Genomic DNA, 13265 nt, shown 5'->3' on the forward strand with positions numbered 1-13265 from the left:
GTTCAGGAAGAGGGGGGAAACCAGAATAGCACTGCTCATGCTTAAGTTGGGTGGGCCAGTTTCATGTGTTTTTCTTTTTGACAAGACAATCAAAAGTAATTGTCTTACATGCACCCATACCATGCCAGCCTGCCACTGATTCCCTGTAAGTGTTGCTGCTTCTGCGTACCACCTGGCTGCAGTGCTTCACTGCATTTTATAATCATGATAGATTTTAACACGTATATATTTTTTCCAGGTCATGTTTCCTTAAGATGGATTTATCCTTTTCATGTATGGGTGTTACAATGACAATGTACTAGGCTGTATAATGCACTTGCCAAGGTTCTGCCAGAGTGTATGTGCATCAAAAACACATCAAGAACATGGGTATATCATGTGGAGTTCATAGGAACTCCGAATAGATTGACTTAAACTGCTTTAGAACTTGCTTCTGGTCCTAGGCCAGGAGTTACCTGACAACTTGGCTCTTACATTTATTTCTCCGAAGGTTCTGGAGGGAGTGAATTGTGTAATAGGAAGTGGCAGAGAGCTGCATATGTTTTTTTATAAATGATGAAATGGAAACATTAACATAAAGCTCGACAAAACATCTGTGAATATGGCTTTACTTTAATGATGTTGTATTAGTGTTGAAGAAAACGGGTTTTCATTCAAATACATATTTGCATATGTATTTATTTGCTTTTTTGTGACGGGCTATATGTTGTGTGATTGTTGTGGTTGACAGATATCTCAAGGAGATAAAGTAATAAAATACAGACTATATATAAATCGGGGCTTACTGAGACGCATTCCATGTCCTTTCAATGTCTCTGCATTGATTCTGAAGTGGGACCTTTCGTTGCAAGTCGCCACCTTCATGTTTTCTTCCTGACAGTATTAATAAAGGCTAAAAGGCAATTGTTTAAAAAAAACATGTGAATGTTAAGAAATGTTGCAATCCTGCAGATTATGGAATCCGGGCCTTGTAGTTAAACAAAGACAATGAGTTCCTTGACGGACATGTCTCCGCACATATTTCCTATTCCAAACTTTAATGGGCATGTTTACATGCGTATACAACTATTGGGACCCAGTGATAAACACAACAACTGAATTGGAACACAATTAATAGTAAATGTAAAGAATACCATGAGCTGTAATGTTTTTTTCAATTATTTTGAGTGTTTTTTGTAGGTCATTAACATGCAGTACCATTACAAATAATTACATTTTTACCATTATTATTGCACCATTATCTTTCCCAATCAAAACACAAACGCTGGCAACCCCGGTCCTAAACATTATCTCTTCATTAAATGGCAAACGTATGGTGTCATCTTCATACACATTGACGTTATTGGAACATGTTCTTTTTCCAGTTTGTACTGTTGAGTCTGTTTTTAATCCAATGCTTTTACCAAATAATTGGCTTTTTGAGATCTGCTCTGGCTTTTATGAGCTGCCTCAGGCCAGTGCTTTGCTCAATAAAGAATCACATTGTTTAAATTACATTTGCAATTTAATGTGTTCCACCTGCAAATCTGAACATCAACATAGGAAATTGTACTTACTACAATATATTACAAGGGCTTTTTTGAATATGGGCCTTGAATGAAGAATGTGTGGTGCAGTTTGTGGGAAAACCTAATAAATCTAATGCTTTGAAATTATTCATACTCCTCATAAAAGGCTGCATTGTCCTTTTAAAAAATATATACAAAAAGCATAATAACTGCTATTACATTCACTTGGCAGATACTTTTGGAGAGAGTAATTTGGGGTTCACTGTGATTGTGCAATAGCCATTACTATTAATGGCCAATCAACTGTCAATCAATACCAGTAAGGTTGGCTAATATAAAGCATATATGATGATTATTATCACAATAACAGAATCACCATAATTGTTTGTGATTACACTCATTTCAAAAACCCACGTTAAGATTAAAATGATTAATGTGATATGATTAATCATGAATTTTGGTTTATTGCAGAAGTCCTCTTTTTTTTCTTTATCCACTCTTCATACTACGTAAACAACTACAGCTACAACAACAACAACAACAACAACAACAACACTAATAGCGCAGCTAAAGTTCATTATAATCCATAACCATCATGGCTGGATATATCAAAAAGTTGTTCCTGAAGTGATAGTGTTTATTTTAACATCACATGCCTACCCGGTGTGCAGAGAGACCCTTTTAGTCCAAACATAAGTGACTATGGACGTGGCCTCTTCGCACACAGGCGATGCCTTGAAGGCCCCGCTCGTGTTCCACGTTGCTCTCCCACCGGACACTCCCCCATCTTGACTCACATACGCTCCGTCAGAGGACGGGAGGTCTGCTGTCGGAACCCGGGGGACGACTCCACTTTGGTAAATATACCCCGCTGCATGTGTAAACATTTGGCGGTGGTTATTTCGCTTCGCATACGCGTTGTTCGGTCTTCGCTTTCTTTCACGAAGGACTTTGACTAAAGTGAGTAATGACTGCTGTTACTCGTCACGATGAACTGAGGGCTGCTTTAGGGTGAGCAGCAGCAGCAGCAGCTAGCGGGTAGCTACCCGCGTTAGGTAGTGGCAGGGCTAACGCGAACCGTTTACTGCTTTAACTTATTTAAGACACGTTTGTCTCTATTAGCGACACGCCGTCCTTTTGGTGTAACCACTACCGCGGTAACCTCGTACGTTTATGGAAAGTCAGTTGCCTCCGAAAACATGGAGTGAAGTTAAGTTCGCTAACTTAGTTTTAGCGTAACCGTTCACACCGGACACAACGACTACGAGAAGTTAAACTGATTGAAATACGAGCTACATGTAACCGAGGTGTGCTCAAACAGTTACACGTAGCTAAATAATGTCTCATTCTAGCACAGCAACCCTGCAATACAGGCTATCATGTTGCGTGTTTGTTTGAAGCAGCCTTTGAGAAGATGCGAGGTGACGGTTATTTTGGAAGCAGTTATTTGTGGAACTGGTGCATTGGTCCCCATGTACTGAATGATGTGTGAGTGTTGTATGAGTAATGCTGTACGACATGTTTGAAATGCTAGAATAATTAGGAATGCATTAGTACAGTGCATTAAAATGCACCACCCTCACAAACAGCCTCCAAAGAAGAATGAACACCTCTTACGTTTAGTTGTAGCAGTTGTGTTACACTGCACTAGTTGTAGCTACATGTACCCCCTTAAATTGCTACCAGCATGTAGACTGAAGATACTATATTACTCTTGTCAACAGGTGGAGAGGTTACTTGATCTGAGGGTTCCCAATCCTTGGAACAACATGGGTGCAGTCATCTCACGGTGGAGGGTTTGTTTTCAAACCTTTACTGTTGTTTATGTCTTTCTACTTCTACTGCATTATTACAAATACTGTTATTGCATTATCTTTACTTTGTCAAAGAACATGTGAGGTGTTAATCTTTGTAACTTTAGATTTGATGAGCTTTCAGCTTGCATGAACACGCAGGACACATAATTAAACCACACCATACTTCAGGCACAGATAGTAGTCGCATACTAGGTCTACATAAATGATCAGAATGAAGATGTTCATGCTAATACTCCCCCTGGCATCTCCATTCCTTGGCATATTTGCATAGGCTAATGGGATAATATCGGGAACAACAACAGCAAAAGAAGATAAATATGACCCGTATACAAAATGTGTAGAAAGGGGAAGATGACCCAGGAAGTTGCCAGATCTTTTCAGGAAGTTGCTTGCACAATGAGTACAGTTGTAACGGCAAATGTCATCATTTCTTCACTCTGACTTGAATTTCCAAATTGTGTTCCTTACAGACTAAGCCATCCACTGTGGAGATTTTGGAAGGAATCGATAAGGTATGCTTGTCAGATCCCAGAAGTGCCGTTTTGAATTCTCTAAAACCCATTTCATTTAAAACCTTTTAGTCTTTCTTCTACATATTTGCTTGCGGTGTAAGATAACATGCTATGTATTGGTCAAAGCGCAATAAATCCATGCTCTAGCTAAAAATAATTACTATCTAACCTGCATTTTGAGTTAGTAGAAAAAGCCCATGAACAAGAACATGTTCAGAAACATTAGCAAACCAACAATTGGTATACATGAACAGATGAAGTCAATCAGATAAAAGATAGTTTATACTTAAATTGTAAACTTTGTTGAAGATAAAAAAAGAGAGGGCGCATTAGCCTCATGCAAGAGATTCAACAGTATTTTCGTTATGCTCTTGTGCCCTGTTTACATTGAACAGAACAGAAGTAGAGTATTTTACAATAAATCCTTTGAGGTTGGGTGCATCCAAGTTTGCAGAAGGCACCGTCTGTCAGTCAAATGAGTGAAAGACCGAGAAGCATTATCAGTAAAACTAACCACCAAAGGTGTCAGTCAGTGTAATTTTGCCCAACAATTTTTTGTAAAATTCATACATGTCAGAAACACCCACATGATCTGACATGCGATACAGACTCACTCTGCACAGATTTAGTACGATTAACAATTTCAACTATTCACACCACAGTCAGTGGGACATTTTAAGGAACTGTGACTGGTAATTTGCAGTCAAGTACAGTAGTTGAAGGTAGACTACGGCTCATAACAACTTAAGTTTTATTTTCGTAGCTCTGCCTATCAGTTATATTGGTTATGATAATGTTGTACTCAGGAAAGTAATTGCAGAGATCTGGGAATGTGGCGATATCACTGAAAATAGGCCCAAAGGGGCAAGACAAACGGGTTTTGCCAGATTATCTCTTCCACCTCATTTGGATGGAAAACTGAAAATCAGTGCAATGGTTCACAAAGGACAAATTGTGTAATCATTCTACCATTCGCCTTTGCTTCCATTGCCAAATCAATTTGGTCTACCTGGGTGTTTGACAACCTGACTGATCATTTGACAATATTGTGTGTCTTTGCACTGGTGCTATGGAAAGACATGTTCTATAAGCCTGAAGCTCTTTTGAATTTAACAGATTTGTCAACAAATTATAAATCGGCTCCTCATTTGCTGACTGAGGCTTCAGTGCTCTTCTACAGTTAAGCTAGTGTTAGGCTATTTTCAGCCCTTGTCCTTTGAGCAAGAGACACCACACGTACACTGAAGAGGTCAGGTGGACATTGACGGGTCAACGAGACGCTGTTTGGCCTGTTATTTTTCCTCTATAGAGAAATCTTGGGGGTGGTTGCACCACACATGCACAAAGGCATGCGTGTTATACTGTAAAGCTGAACCTGAGATTGGCTTAGAGTGACAGACACACATGTTACAGGGGAACCGTAGTGACCAGAGTGGGTCCCATACTGTCCACAAGCTATTCATAGATGGGGTAACCAGCGCTTTTAACGCAGTGAGGGAACCTTTCTATATGTGAAAAAGATGAATGAGACATTTATTCATTGGAAAATGATAATGAATTGTATATGTAACTGCCTTTTCTGCCAGAAGAGAAGTTTAATTGGACCATAGCTTTTGTTTGGTATGCTCCCGGTAGTATGCCCTATGTTTATCTTTAAATTTCCATTCCTGCTAAAAATGTTGGTGGTGTTGTTAAAAGTTCAACATGTAAAAATATGACACCCATCTTCACTGTTGAGAGAAAGAGCATTTAAGGCAGTATTGACACTGCGTTTGCTGTTGTACTTTAGTTTGTAAATAAAACAGTTAAACTATAAACTGCTTACACTTGTATTTCAAATTCTCTCTCTTATATCACAATATAGAAAATATATGCCATTTGCAATTGAAAAAATCAAACTGATCTAAGCTGTGTTTCACTGCCATTTAGCTTTACACTGTGTGCACAATTATTTGGCAAGTTGTATTTTTGAGGATTCATTTTATTATTGAACAACAATAGTGCTATCGGTCAATCCAAAATGTTAAGAAACCTGAATATTTAAGACAGTAAAAGTGAAGTTTGGGCTTTCTTAGGAGAATATCTGTACTATTAGTATGCACAATTATTATGCAAATGAAATGTTTCCGATCTCAGGTGTGTAGAATAATAAACAAATAACTTTTTACAAATAAACATTTCAAAAAAGAAATCTGTGACCAATGCAGCCACCCTTCTTTTCAATAACAGGAATGTGCCTTCCATTCATGGATTCTGTCAGTTTCTTGAACTTTTTGTGCAGCAGCAACCACAGCCTCCCTGACTCTGTTCAGAGAGGGGTACTGTTTTCCTTCACCGCAAATCTCCCGTTAAAAAGGGCTAACAAGTTGTCAATAGGCTTTAAGTCCGGTGAGGAAGGGGGCCATGCCATTTATTTGTTCATCTTTAAGGTCTTTACTGGCCAGCCACGCAGTATAAAAATCATGTTCTTCTGGAAAGATGCAGACTTTTTCCTGGACCACTGCTTGAAGAAAGTATCTTCTAAAAACTGGCAGTCGGTTCGGGAGTTGATTTTGAGTCCATCTTCAACCTGAAAGGGTCCAACTAGCTCATCTTTAATACCAGTCCATACCAGCACCCCTCCTCCATCTTGCTGGCGTCTGAGTCGAAGTGGAGCTCTGTGCTGATCCAGCCACGGCTCATCCATCTGGTCCGTCAAGAGTGGCTCTCATCTCATCAGTCCAGAAAATCTTTTAAATCTGCCATCAGATATTTCTTGGCCCAGTCTTGACGTTTCAACGTATGTGTCTTGTTCAGGGGTGGGGAGGTTTCAGCCTTCCTTACCTTTGCCATGTCTCTGAGCACTGAACACCTTGTACCTCTGGGCAATCAGGGAGGTTGCAGTTCTGGAATATGATGGCTCTGGAGGATAATGGGTTCCTGGTAGCTTCATGTTTGATTCTTCTCAAATCTTTGGCAGTTAATTTGCATCTTCTTTTTAAAAAAAATTTTTTTAACACATTTCTTGCGACCCTGTTGACTATTTGCAACAAAAAGTTTTACGGTTCTGTGGTCACACCCCAATATCCCTCTGAAATACTTTTAAAATGTTTGACTTTTCATAGTCAGTTAAATCTCTTTTTTGGCCCTTTTTTGCCTTAGGAAAATAAGCTGCCGAATAATTATGCCAACCTTGATATAGGGCGACTGTGGGTCAGTGGTTAGCAGGTCTGTCTTTCAATGAGGACCGGCGGTTCAATATCCGGCTCTGCTAGCCGGTCGATGTGTCCTTGAGCAAGGCACTTAACCCCAAATTGCTCCCCGTAGCTGTGTCTACGGTGTATGATTTTAAGTCTCTTTGGATAAAAACGTCAACTAAATTAAATGTAATGTAATGATATAGGGTTTTGATCTCCTTAGGCCACAATGGCATTACACAAAAACACATCACCTATGATGTGCTTAAATCCAATAGGCATTCAAGTTTATACAGCTCGGGTTGGGAAATATGCATAGAAATGATGATATGGTCAAAATACTCACTTGCCTAATAAACACAGTCTTCACAATTACATAATACATACATAATAATAAAACATAATCATTATTCTTATGGCACATGGATTAATTGTAGTTTGTATGAAAAAACTGGTTCACTTAACACTTAACCAAAGTCACAGCTTACTAATGGGAATCGCATTTGTGTTCTAACATAAGACTCATTTGACTTTTTTCCTCACAGGATATACAGATCCTTGAAGAATACAGTGATAAGTATCAGAGGCAGTTGAAGATATGGGTCGGGCGACTGCTTCTGTACTCGTCTCTTCTCTTCCTGATCACGTGCATAGTTGTGTATTTGTGGTACCTGCCTGAACAGTTGATGGGACGGCTCATATTGTCTCTTCCCTTCGTGGTATTTCCATTATTGTAAGTGTGCGAGATTGTCAATCACATTTCACTGAACTGTAACTACAATGTATTTTAACCAATCAACTTTTTTCCTTCTTTCCCTTTTTTATTAGAGTTTGGTTACTTCGAAAAATACTTATTATTATTTGTTCCCGAAGAACTGAAAAAAATAGTAAGATACCTTTTTCGAATATTATACATAACTTGCCATATATTGGTCATTTGGTTCATTTTCAAGTTTTTTTCTTTTTTTCCTTTTCAGATGAGAAATCAGAAGATCTTAAAGCACACAAAAGGAAAATAGTAAGTGATGTTTTTGCTTTAAATTGGTCCAGTTTCATTTGTATTGTTCCTAGGCTTTTGATCTGTAGTTTCCATTTGCTTTTTACTCCAAATTTGGTATCAAGCATGTTGTATTCATTTATTTTTTGAATGTTTAGTTTGACCATGTCACTCAGTGTAAGAGTATTAGTTATGAAGCCATTACAAAAAAATTGCACTACAAGCACCCTATAGATTTTCTCTGAAATGTCCCTCTGCAAGCTTGAGAGATCTGCACATTTCAAAACACAAGTTTCATGCATCTGTGGCTTCTGCCGTGGTCAGATAAGTGAGGGAAACGTATTATAAAAGTAATAATCTCTGTGGAACGCATTGTAATTTTTATGTCCAGTGGTCTCCTGCAAAGTGAAGACTTGCACTTTATTCTGCAAGTTTTGTAGTTTTGCTCTTATTGATTCTTTCAGTATTTTGCAGCAAGATGCTTGCTAATCTAGGATTTGTACAGACAGCTTGATTGGTACAGCAACTTAACCCAGTAAACCAGTCTGCTAATGTCACTTTAATTAATAGCATTTACTGCAGGAAAGAAATAAATCTGAAAAATTGCTTGTCAGCCTCTGTCAAGTCTAATAACTTTCAATAATTAGGGCTGATGGATTTTCACACTCTCCATTATCGAAGTAGTGAATGTAATTATTCTTCATATTTTATGTAAACATTTAGAAATGTTTGGTACTTAAATGAAGATGTACTATTTAGTGACGTAAATTACTGGTGCCCTTTCTTGTGTAATGTTATGGTAGGTGATTCTAAGATATTAATGTATGTTTTATGAAATGCCTGGCAATTAAATCTGATGACCATCAAATGGTTACTAAGCAATAGCTATTATTATAGGAATCATTTCGTTGTGCACTGTATTGGGAAAAAAATGCCTTTGGCATTTAACCTATAATACTATTTAATGTCTTGTTTTTTACAGCTTGAAGAAGTTATGGAAACAGAGACATATAAAAATGCTAAATTGATTCTGGAGAGATTTGATCCTGATTCCAAGAGAAAAATTGTGAGTTGTTTTGTTTTAACTTTGCAACATAAATACATTTGTCTTTGTTTTCCATATTAAAACATCTCTTGTTTTCTGTAAAGGAGCTTGAATCTACTCCAGTTGGACCTCAGATGACTCCAAAACCAGGCCACGGTATTAATGAGTTCTGAAGACCGCACTGTTTTCCCTACTTTTCTTTTTGGCATGTCTTACTGTTGTTAAGCAAACTGCAATCTTGTTTTGTGTTAGAGCTCCGCCAGCGCAATGTCAACCCAAAGACCCCCTCAGTGGTGGTGAATCCTGCAAGCGGAGCTGCTGCTCGCCCCCCTCTTACCTCTGGGCTCACCTATCCTGGACGGTCCTCCCACTCTGCTCCAGGTGGGCCCCCAGAGAGGAGCCTGTCTGCTATAGCTGCTCAGCAGAGCTTGATGAGGAGGCCTGTGACCCCTGGAACACCTGTTCCAGGAGTCGGTGAGTTACTTGCACACAGGGGGACCACATCATAATGTGGTCGATTAAGGTGTGATTTACTCTTCTTTGCCTCTGTGTCCCTAGTTGCTTAAGGCTCTGTGGTGTGTGTTGTCAGCAAGGGTGGGATATGTTATACAAAAGTTGTAATGGATAATTGCATGAATGTAGTTTTTAAATATCTTATTTAAAGTTTTAAAGGCCTCAAGGTCTCAAACTAGGGTAGACTTTTTGAAATGGGGGCTATCTTTTGATAGTCAGGCTGTTTACCTCAAGAGTATGAGGCTTGTGCTTTACAAAGCCAGCCAGCACGATGAAAACTTTCCAGAGAACAGTTGCTGTATACGGAGACATCTGTGGAGTGCAGAGTGGCTGGATATTCAATATAAATTATTTATGGGCTATGAACACTCAATAGAAGATGCAAATAAGTGCAAACGGTAAAGGACATGTGTTCCTAGAGGAAGCTTCATGCGGTAATTGCCATGTGGAATGCCAACTGTGAGGTATGCACGAATCAGGATTACATTAACTATGATTAATTAGCCAGACCTGCGTTTGTTCTCTGGGCAATGCTGGTGGAATCTCACTAAATGTCTTTTAATGCTTGGTGAAATTGCCTTTGGCATTTGAAACACCTTGCAAATGGTTTACATGACTTGATGTTATCACCTGCTTCTGCTGAAAATTGAAAGTGAAAAGCAATTTGATACAAAGAGTCACCACAGAGTTTCCATATGCTGGTAAATTAATAACCAGCAGGCTATTGAGACTGTGCCAAGTCTCACAGAAATGACCAGTCATCTTCCTATGATTGCTCTTGATGTTAGATTATATTAATTACTACTCACCAACACAGCAGGGATGCTGGACGTGCTTTGCAAGTGAGATCCAGTGTTAATTCATTAAGAAAAAGAGGCAGGTTTTTGTAATATTCATCATGGTTTGTGCAGTAGACTGTGAATTTCAGCTTTTTTACTGTAAGCAGCCCCTGTTCAATGCAGTTTGTATTCAATTCTACAGACTATGTCTAACAGGCGCTGATGTTCTTTAACAGGGATGCAACCCCCAGGCCCGCCCATGGCCAGACCAGTGGTCCCAAGAGAAAGAGGTGCTATGGACAGAGTCATTGAGTATCTTGTTGGAGATGGCCCTCAGAACAGGTATTCGACCTCTGCTTTTGAACAGGAACAATTTAGTTTTGGCAAAAGACATATATTGTACCGTTTTGTGGGAATGCATAATTAAAGTAATATTAAGCAGGTTCTTAGCCAACTTATAAAAATGAAGTGCTGAACTATCTTTTATGTGATACAATGCCAGTCTGTCTGTATGCCGTCTGAACTATATTGTGTTTCTGTCCTCCATAGATACGCTCTCATCTGTCAGCAGTGTCTGTCCCATAACGGCATGGCATTAAAAGAGGAATTTGAATATGTTGGTAAGACTTAAAGAAACACACACTCTTGTCAGTCTTCATCAAATACTGTGCCTTCATTTGCCCTCTAGCATTTTGCAGCGTAGTATATCATATGGCTCTTAAATGCCGCTGCCACAACCGACCCCTGTAAGCAAAAAAAACGCAACCAGATTGAATATGCAAACCAGTGCTACACATCAATCTGAAGTGTTTATGCATCTCAGGCATTTTCTGTCATTGGTTCATATTCATGTATATTAATCTATGTCTGTTCTGAAAATGTATTAGAGAAATGACATAAACTATGTGTACGGCATTTTATTTGTGTTTCAGCCTTCCGATGTGCATATTGTTATTTCTTGAATCCTGCAAGAAAGACCAGGCCTCAGGCCCCCAGACTCCCCGAGGCCACTGGAGAAGTGAAGATGTCATCTGAGGCAACCTTACCTTCGTCTGCTGCTGACGTAGACGATGACCAATCGGTTTTAGGTGAGACTGGCAGGTTTGGCAAGACTGGCAATATTGATACATTTAGAAATAAGATGTTAAAACTCTTGTCTATCACATATAGATATCATTTTCTTTGTTTTTACTCTTGTTTTAAATGTGTGCAAATCTAAACGGAATACATATTATTTTGTTGTATCTCAATCAGGCCAAACCAAGCTTGCTGATGTCTCAGCTGAAACGGACACCCTGGAGCCAGGCACACCAACAACCACAGAGCCCAGCTCTGCGTCAGACAGCCAAAGCACCCCAGAGTCACAAGATCTGCCCTCGGAGAAGTCTGACGGAGAGCTAGATGTGTCTGCCATGGAAGTGGAATAAAACAATGGAGTAGTTAAGTCGGGCTGGAACAGTTTTTTATGAAGAAAAATGTGATAACCTTTGACTTGCAAGTAAATGCCTTGAGTTGAAATAATCCAGTAACAAGTCAGCAGTTGATGCGATTTTCAATTTACAGTACAGAATGTCCTTTCTTTTGAGAATTGCTTTTATAGTTCTAGCAATAGTGACAAATTAAATATGAAATTGCATCATGCTAGCAATTGGTTGGAACCACCAAACAACCCAACTTCCCTGTATGATTACATGTCCTTCCTGTTCTTATATCTTATTCAGAACAGTAAGGATTATGCTATGGTGTGGATTTTGTATAGGGAGTCTTATCCCATGTTTTCTTGATTTTCTATGTTTTATTTGTTTTTCTAAAAAGTATTCTATTTGGGTTAATTTGATACTGCGGAAAAAAACAAACAAATATTTTGTGGGGGAAATACAATTTTATTTATCGGAAATTATTTATAAATATTTTTCTATAATGCTTTGCCTTTCATGACGCCGTTGACTGTTGTATTCTGTAGCACGGTGATGCTGACAACCATGGTACCATAATAGGAATACACATGCAGTATATATTTATTGCTAAAACGTAGGAGATTTGTCAGTATGTGCACTTGTCCTAATTGCCTTTTTTATATTTTAAGTTTCTGTTTCAGAGTTGTCGATACAACCTATTTACATATAGACAATAAAGTCATTAAACTGTTTACAGACTGTATCTGTTTGCTGTATGTCGGAATTCTTGTTCTGTATAAATAATACTAAATAAACTTTTGAGAGCATCTGTGTACATGTGTTTAGAATCACAACACATTCAACGAGACAGATGCATATTAGGTTTTTTAGGAAGACATATGCTGAAGAATGTTCTGACTGACGTTGCCGTAAAAACAATCAATTATTGCTGCCTTTTTTAAAAGTGATTTTGCATTGACATCAAAATATGAATCAAAAGGTCAAACTAACATGTAAATAGCCATGATGGCAATAGCTCTCTTTTATTCCTGCCAGCTTCATTGTGTCATGTATTTTAAACTGCCGCCCCATTTCTCCTCCAGCCAGCTTCTCACTCAGGAGCATGTTTAAACAGTCCATTTTCATTAGCAGGCCAATTTTAGCTTGTGATCATTTTATTTTAGCTCATTGATCATTTCAGACAGTGTAAGATAATGGGGCTGACACAGAGCCTGACCAGTCTTGATTGCTTGACCCTCTTCATTTGCAACAAGAAACTCATTGCGGCTACAAAGTTGCTCTCCACCATCACATGACCCTTTTCTCCTGAAGATGGACCGTAAACTATCGGTGAGGTCAACACCCCACGTCTTCTATGGGTTTTGATAATGTATGTTTACAGAGACGTGACCTCCTGGGCCTTGTAATGCATCAATGTGACATCGACAGTAACGCCTGATTCCACCGCATGCTGTTTGAGGTTGACCTCTGACAAGAGCCAAACAGGGAAAAGAATAGGAC

At 38.8% G+C, this 13265-nt stretch overlaps 1 protein-coding gene across 2 annotated transcripts; it reads left to right on the top strand.

Annotated features, from left to right (window-relative positions):
• Window positions 1–2209: 2209 nt before the first annotated feature.
• Window positions 2210–12571, top strand: lnpa (limb and neural patterns a). 2 transcript variants are annotated; one of them, XM_034561695.1, is made up of 13 exons: window positions 2210–2365; window positions 3233–3304; window positions 3796–3837; window positions 7559–7746; window positions 7842–7900; window positions 7991–8031; window positions 8993–9076; window positions 9160–9211; window positions 9308–9529; window positions 10584–10689; window positions 10897–10967; window positions 11280–11435; window positions 11602–12571. In XM_034561695.1, exons 2-13 carry the CDS (start codon window positions 3278–3280, stop codon window positions 11772–11774), a joined length of 1221 nt encoding a protein of 406 aa, XP_034417586.1. In that variant the 5' UTR covers window positions 2210–2365; window positions 3233–3277; the 3' UTR covers window positions 11775–12571. The 2 variants fall into 2 exon arrangements, with proteins under 2 accessions (XP_034417586.1, XP_034417587.1); XM_034561696.1 differs by having other exon boundaries at window positions 2354–2468.
• The last annotated feature ends 694 nt before the right edge of the window (window positions 12572–13265 follow it).

This window comes from Cyclopterus lumpus, chromosome 21, assembly GCF_009769545.1.
Source record: "Cyclopterus lumpus isolate fCycLum1 chromosome 21, fCycLum1.pri, whole genome shotgun sequence".
In the NCBI taxonomy this organism is placed as follows: domain Eukaryota; kingdom Metazoa; phylum Chordata; class Actinopteri; order Perciformes; family Cyclopteridae; genus Cyclopterus; species Cyclopterus lumpus.

Coding starts and splice junctions, on each gene's coding strand:
- lnpa (XM_034561695.1), top strand. CDS start 3,278: ATGGGTGCAGTCATCTCACGGTGGAGG. Junction 10,690..10,896: donor GGAGATGGCCCTCAGAACAG/GTATTCGACCTC, acceptor TGTCCTCCATAG/ATACGCTCTCATCTGTCAGC. Junction 10,968..11,279: donor AGAGGAATTTGAATATGTTG/GTAAGACTTAAA, acceptor TTTGTGTTTCAG/CCTTCCGATGTGCATATTGT.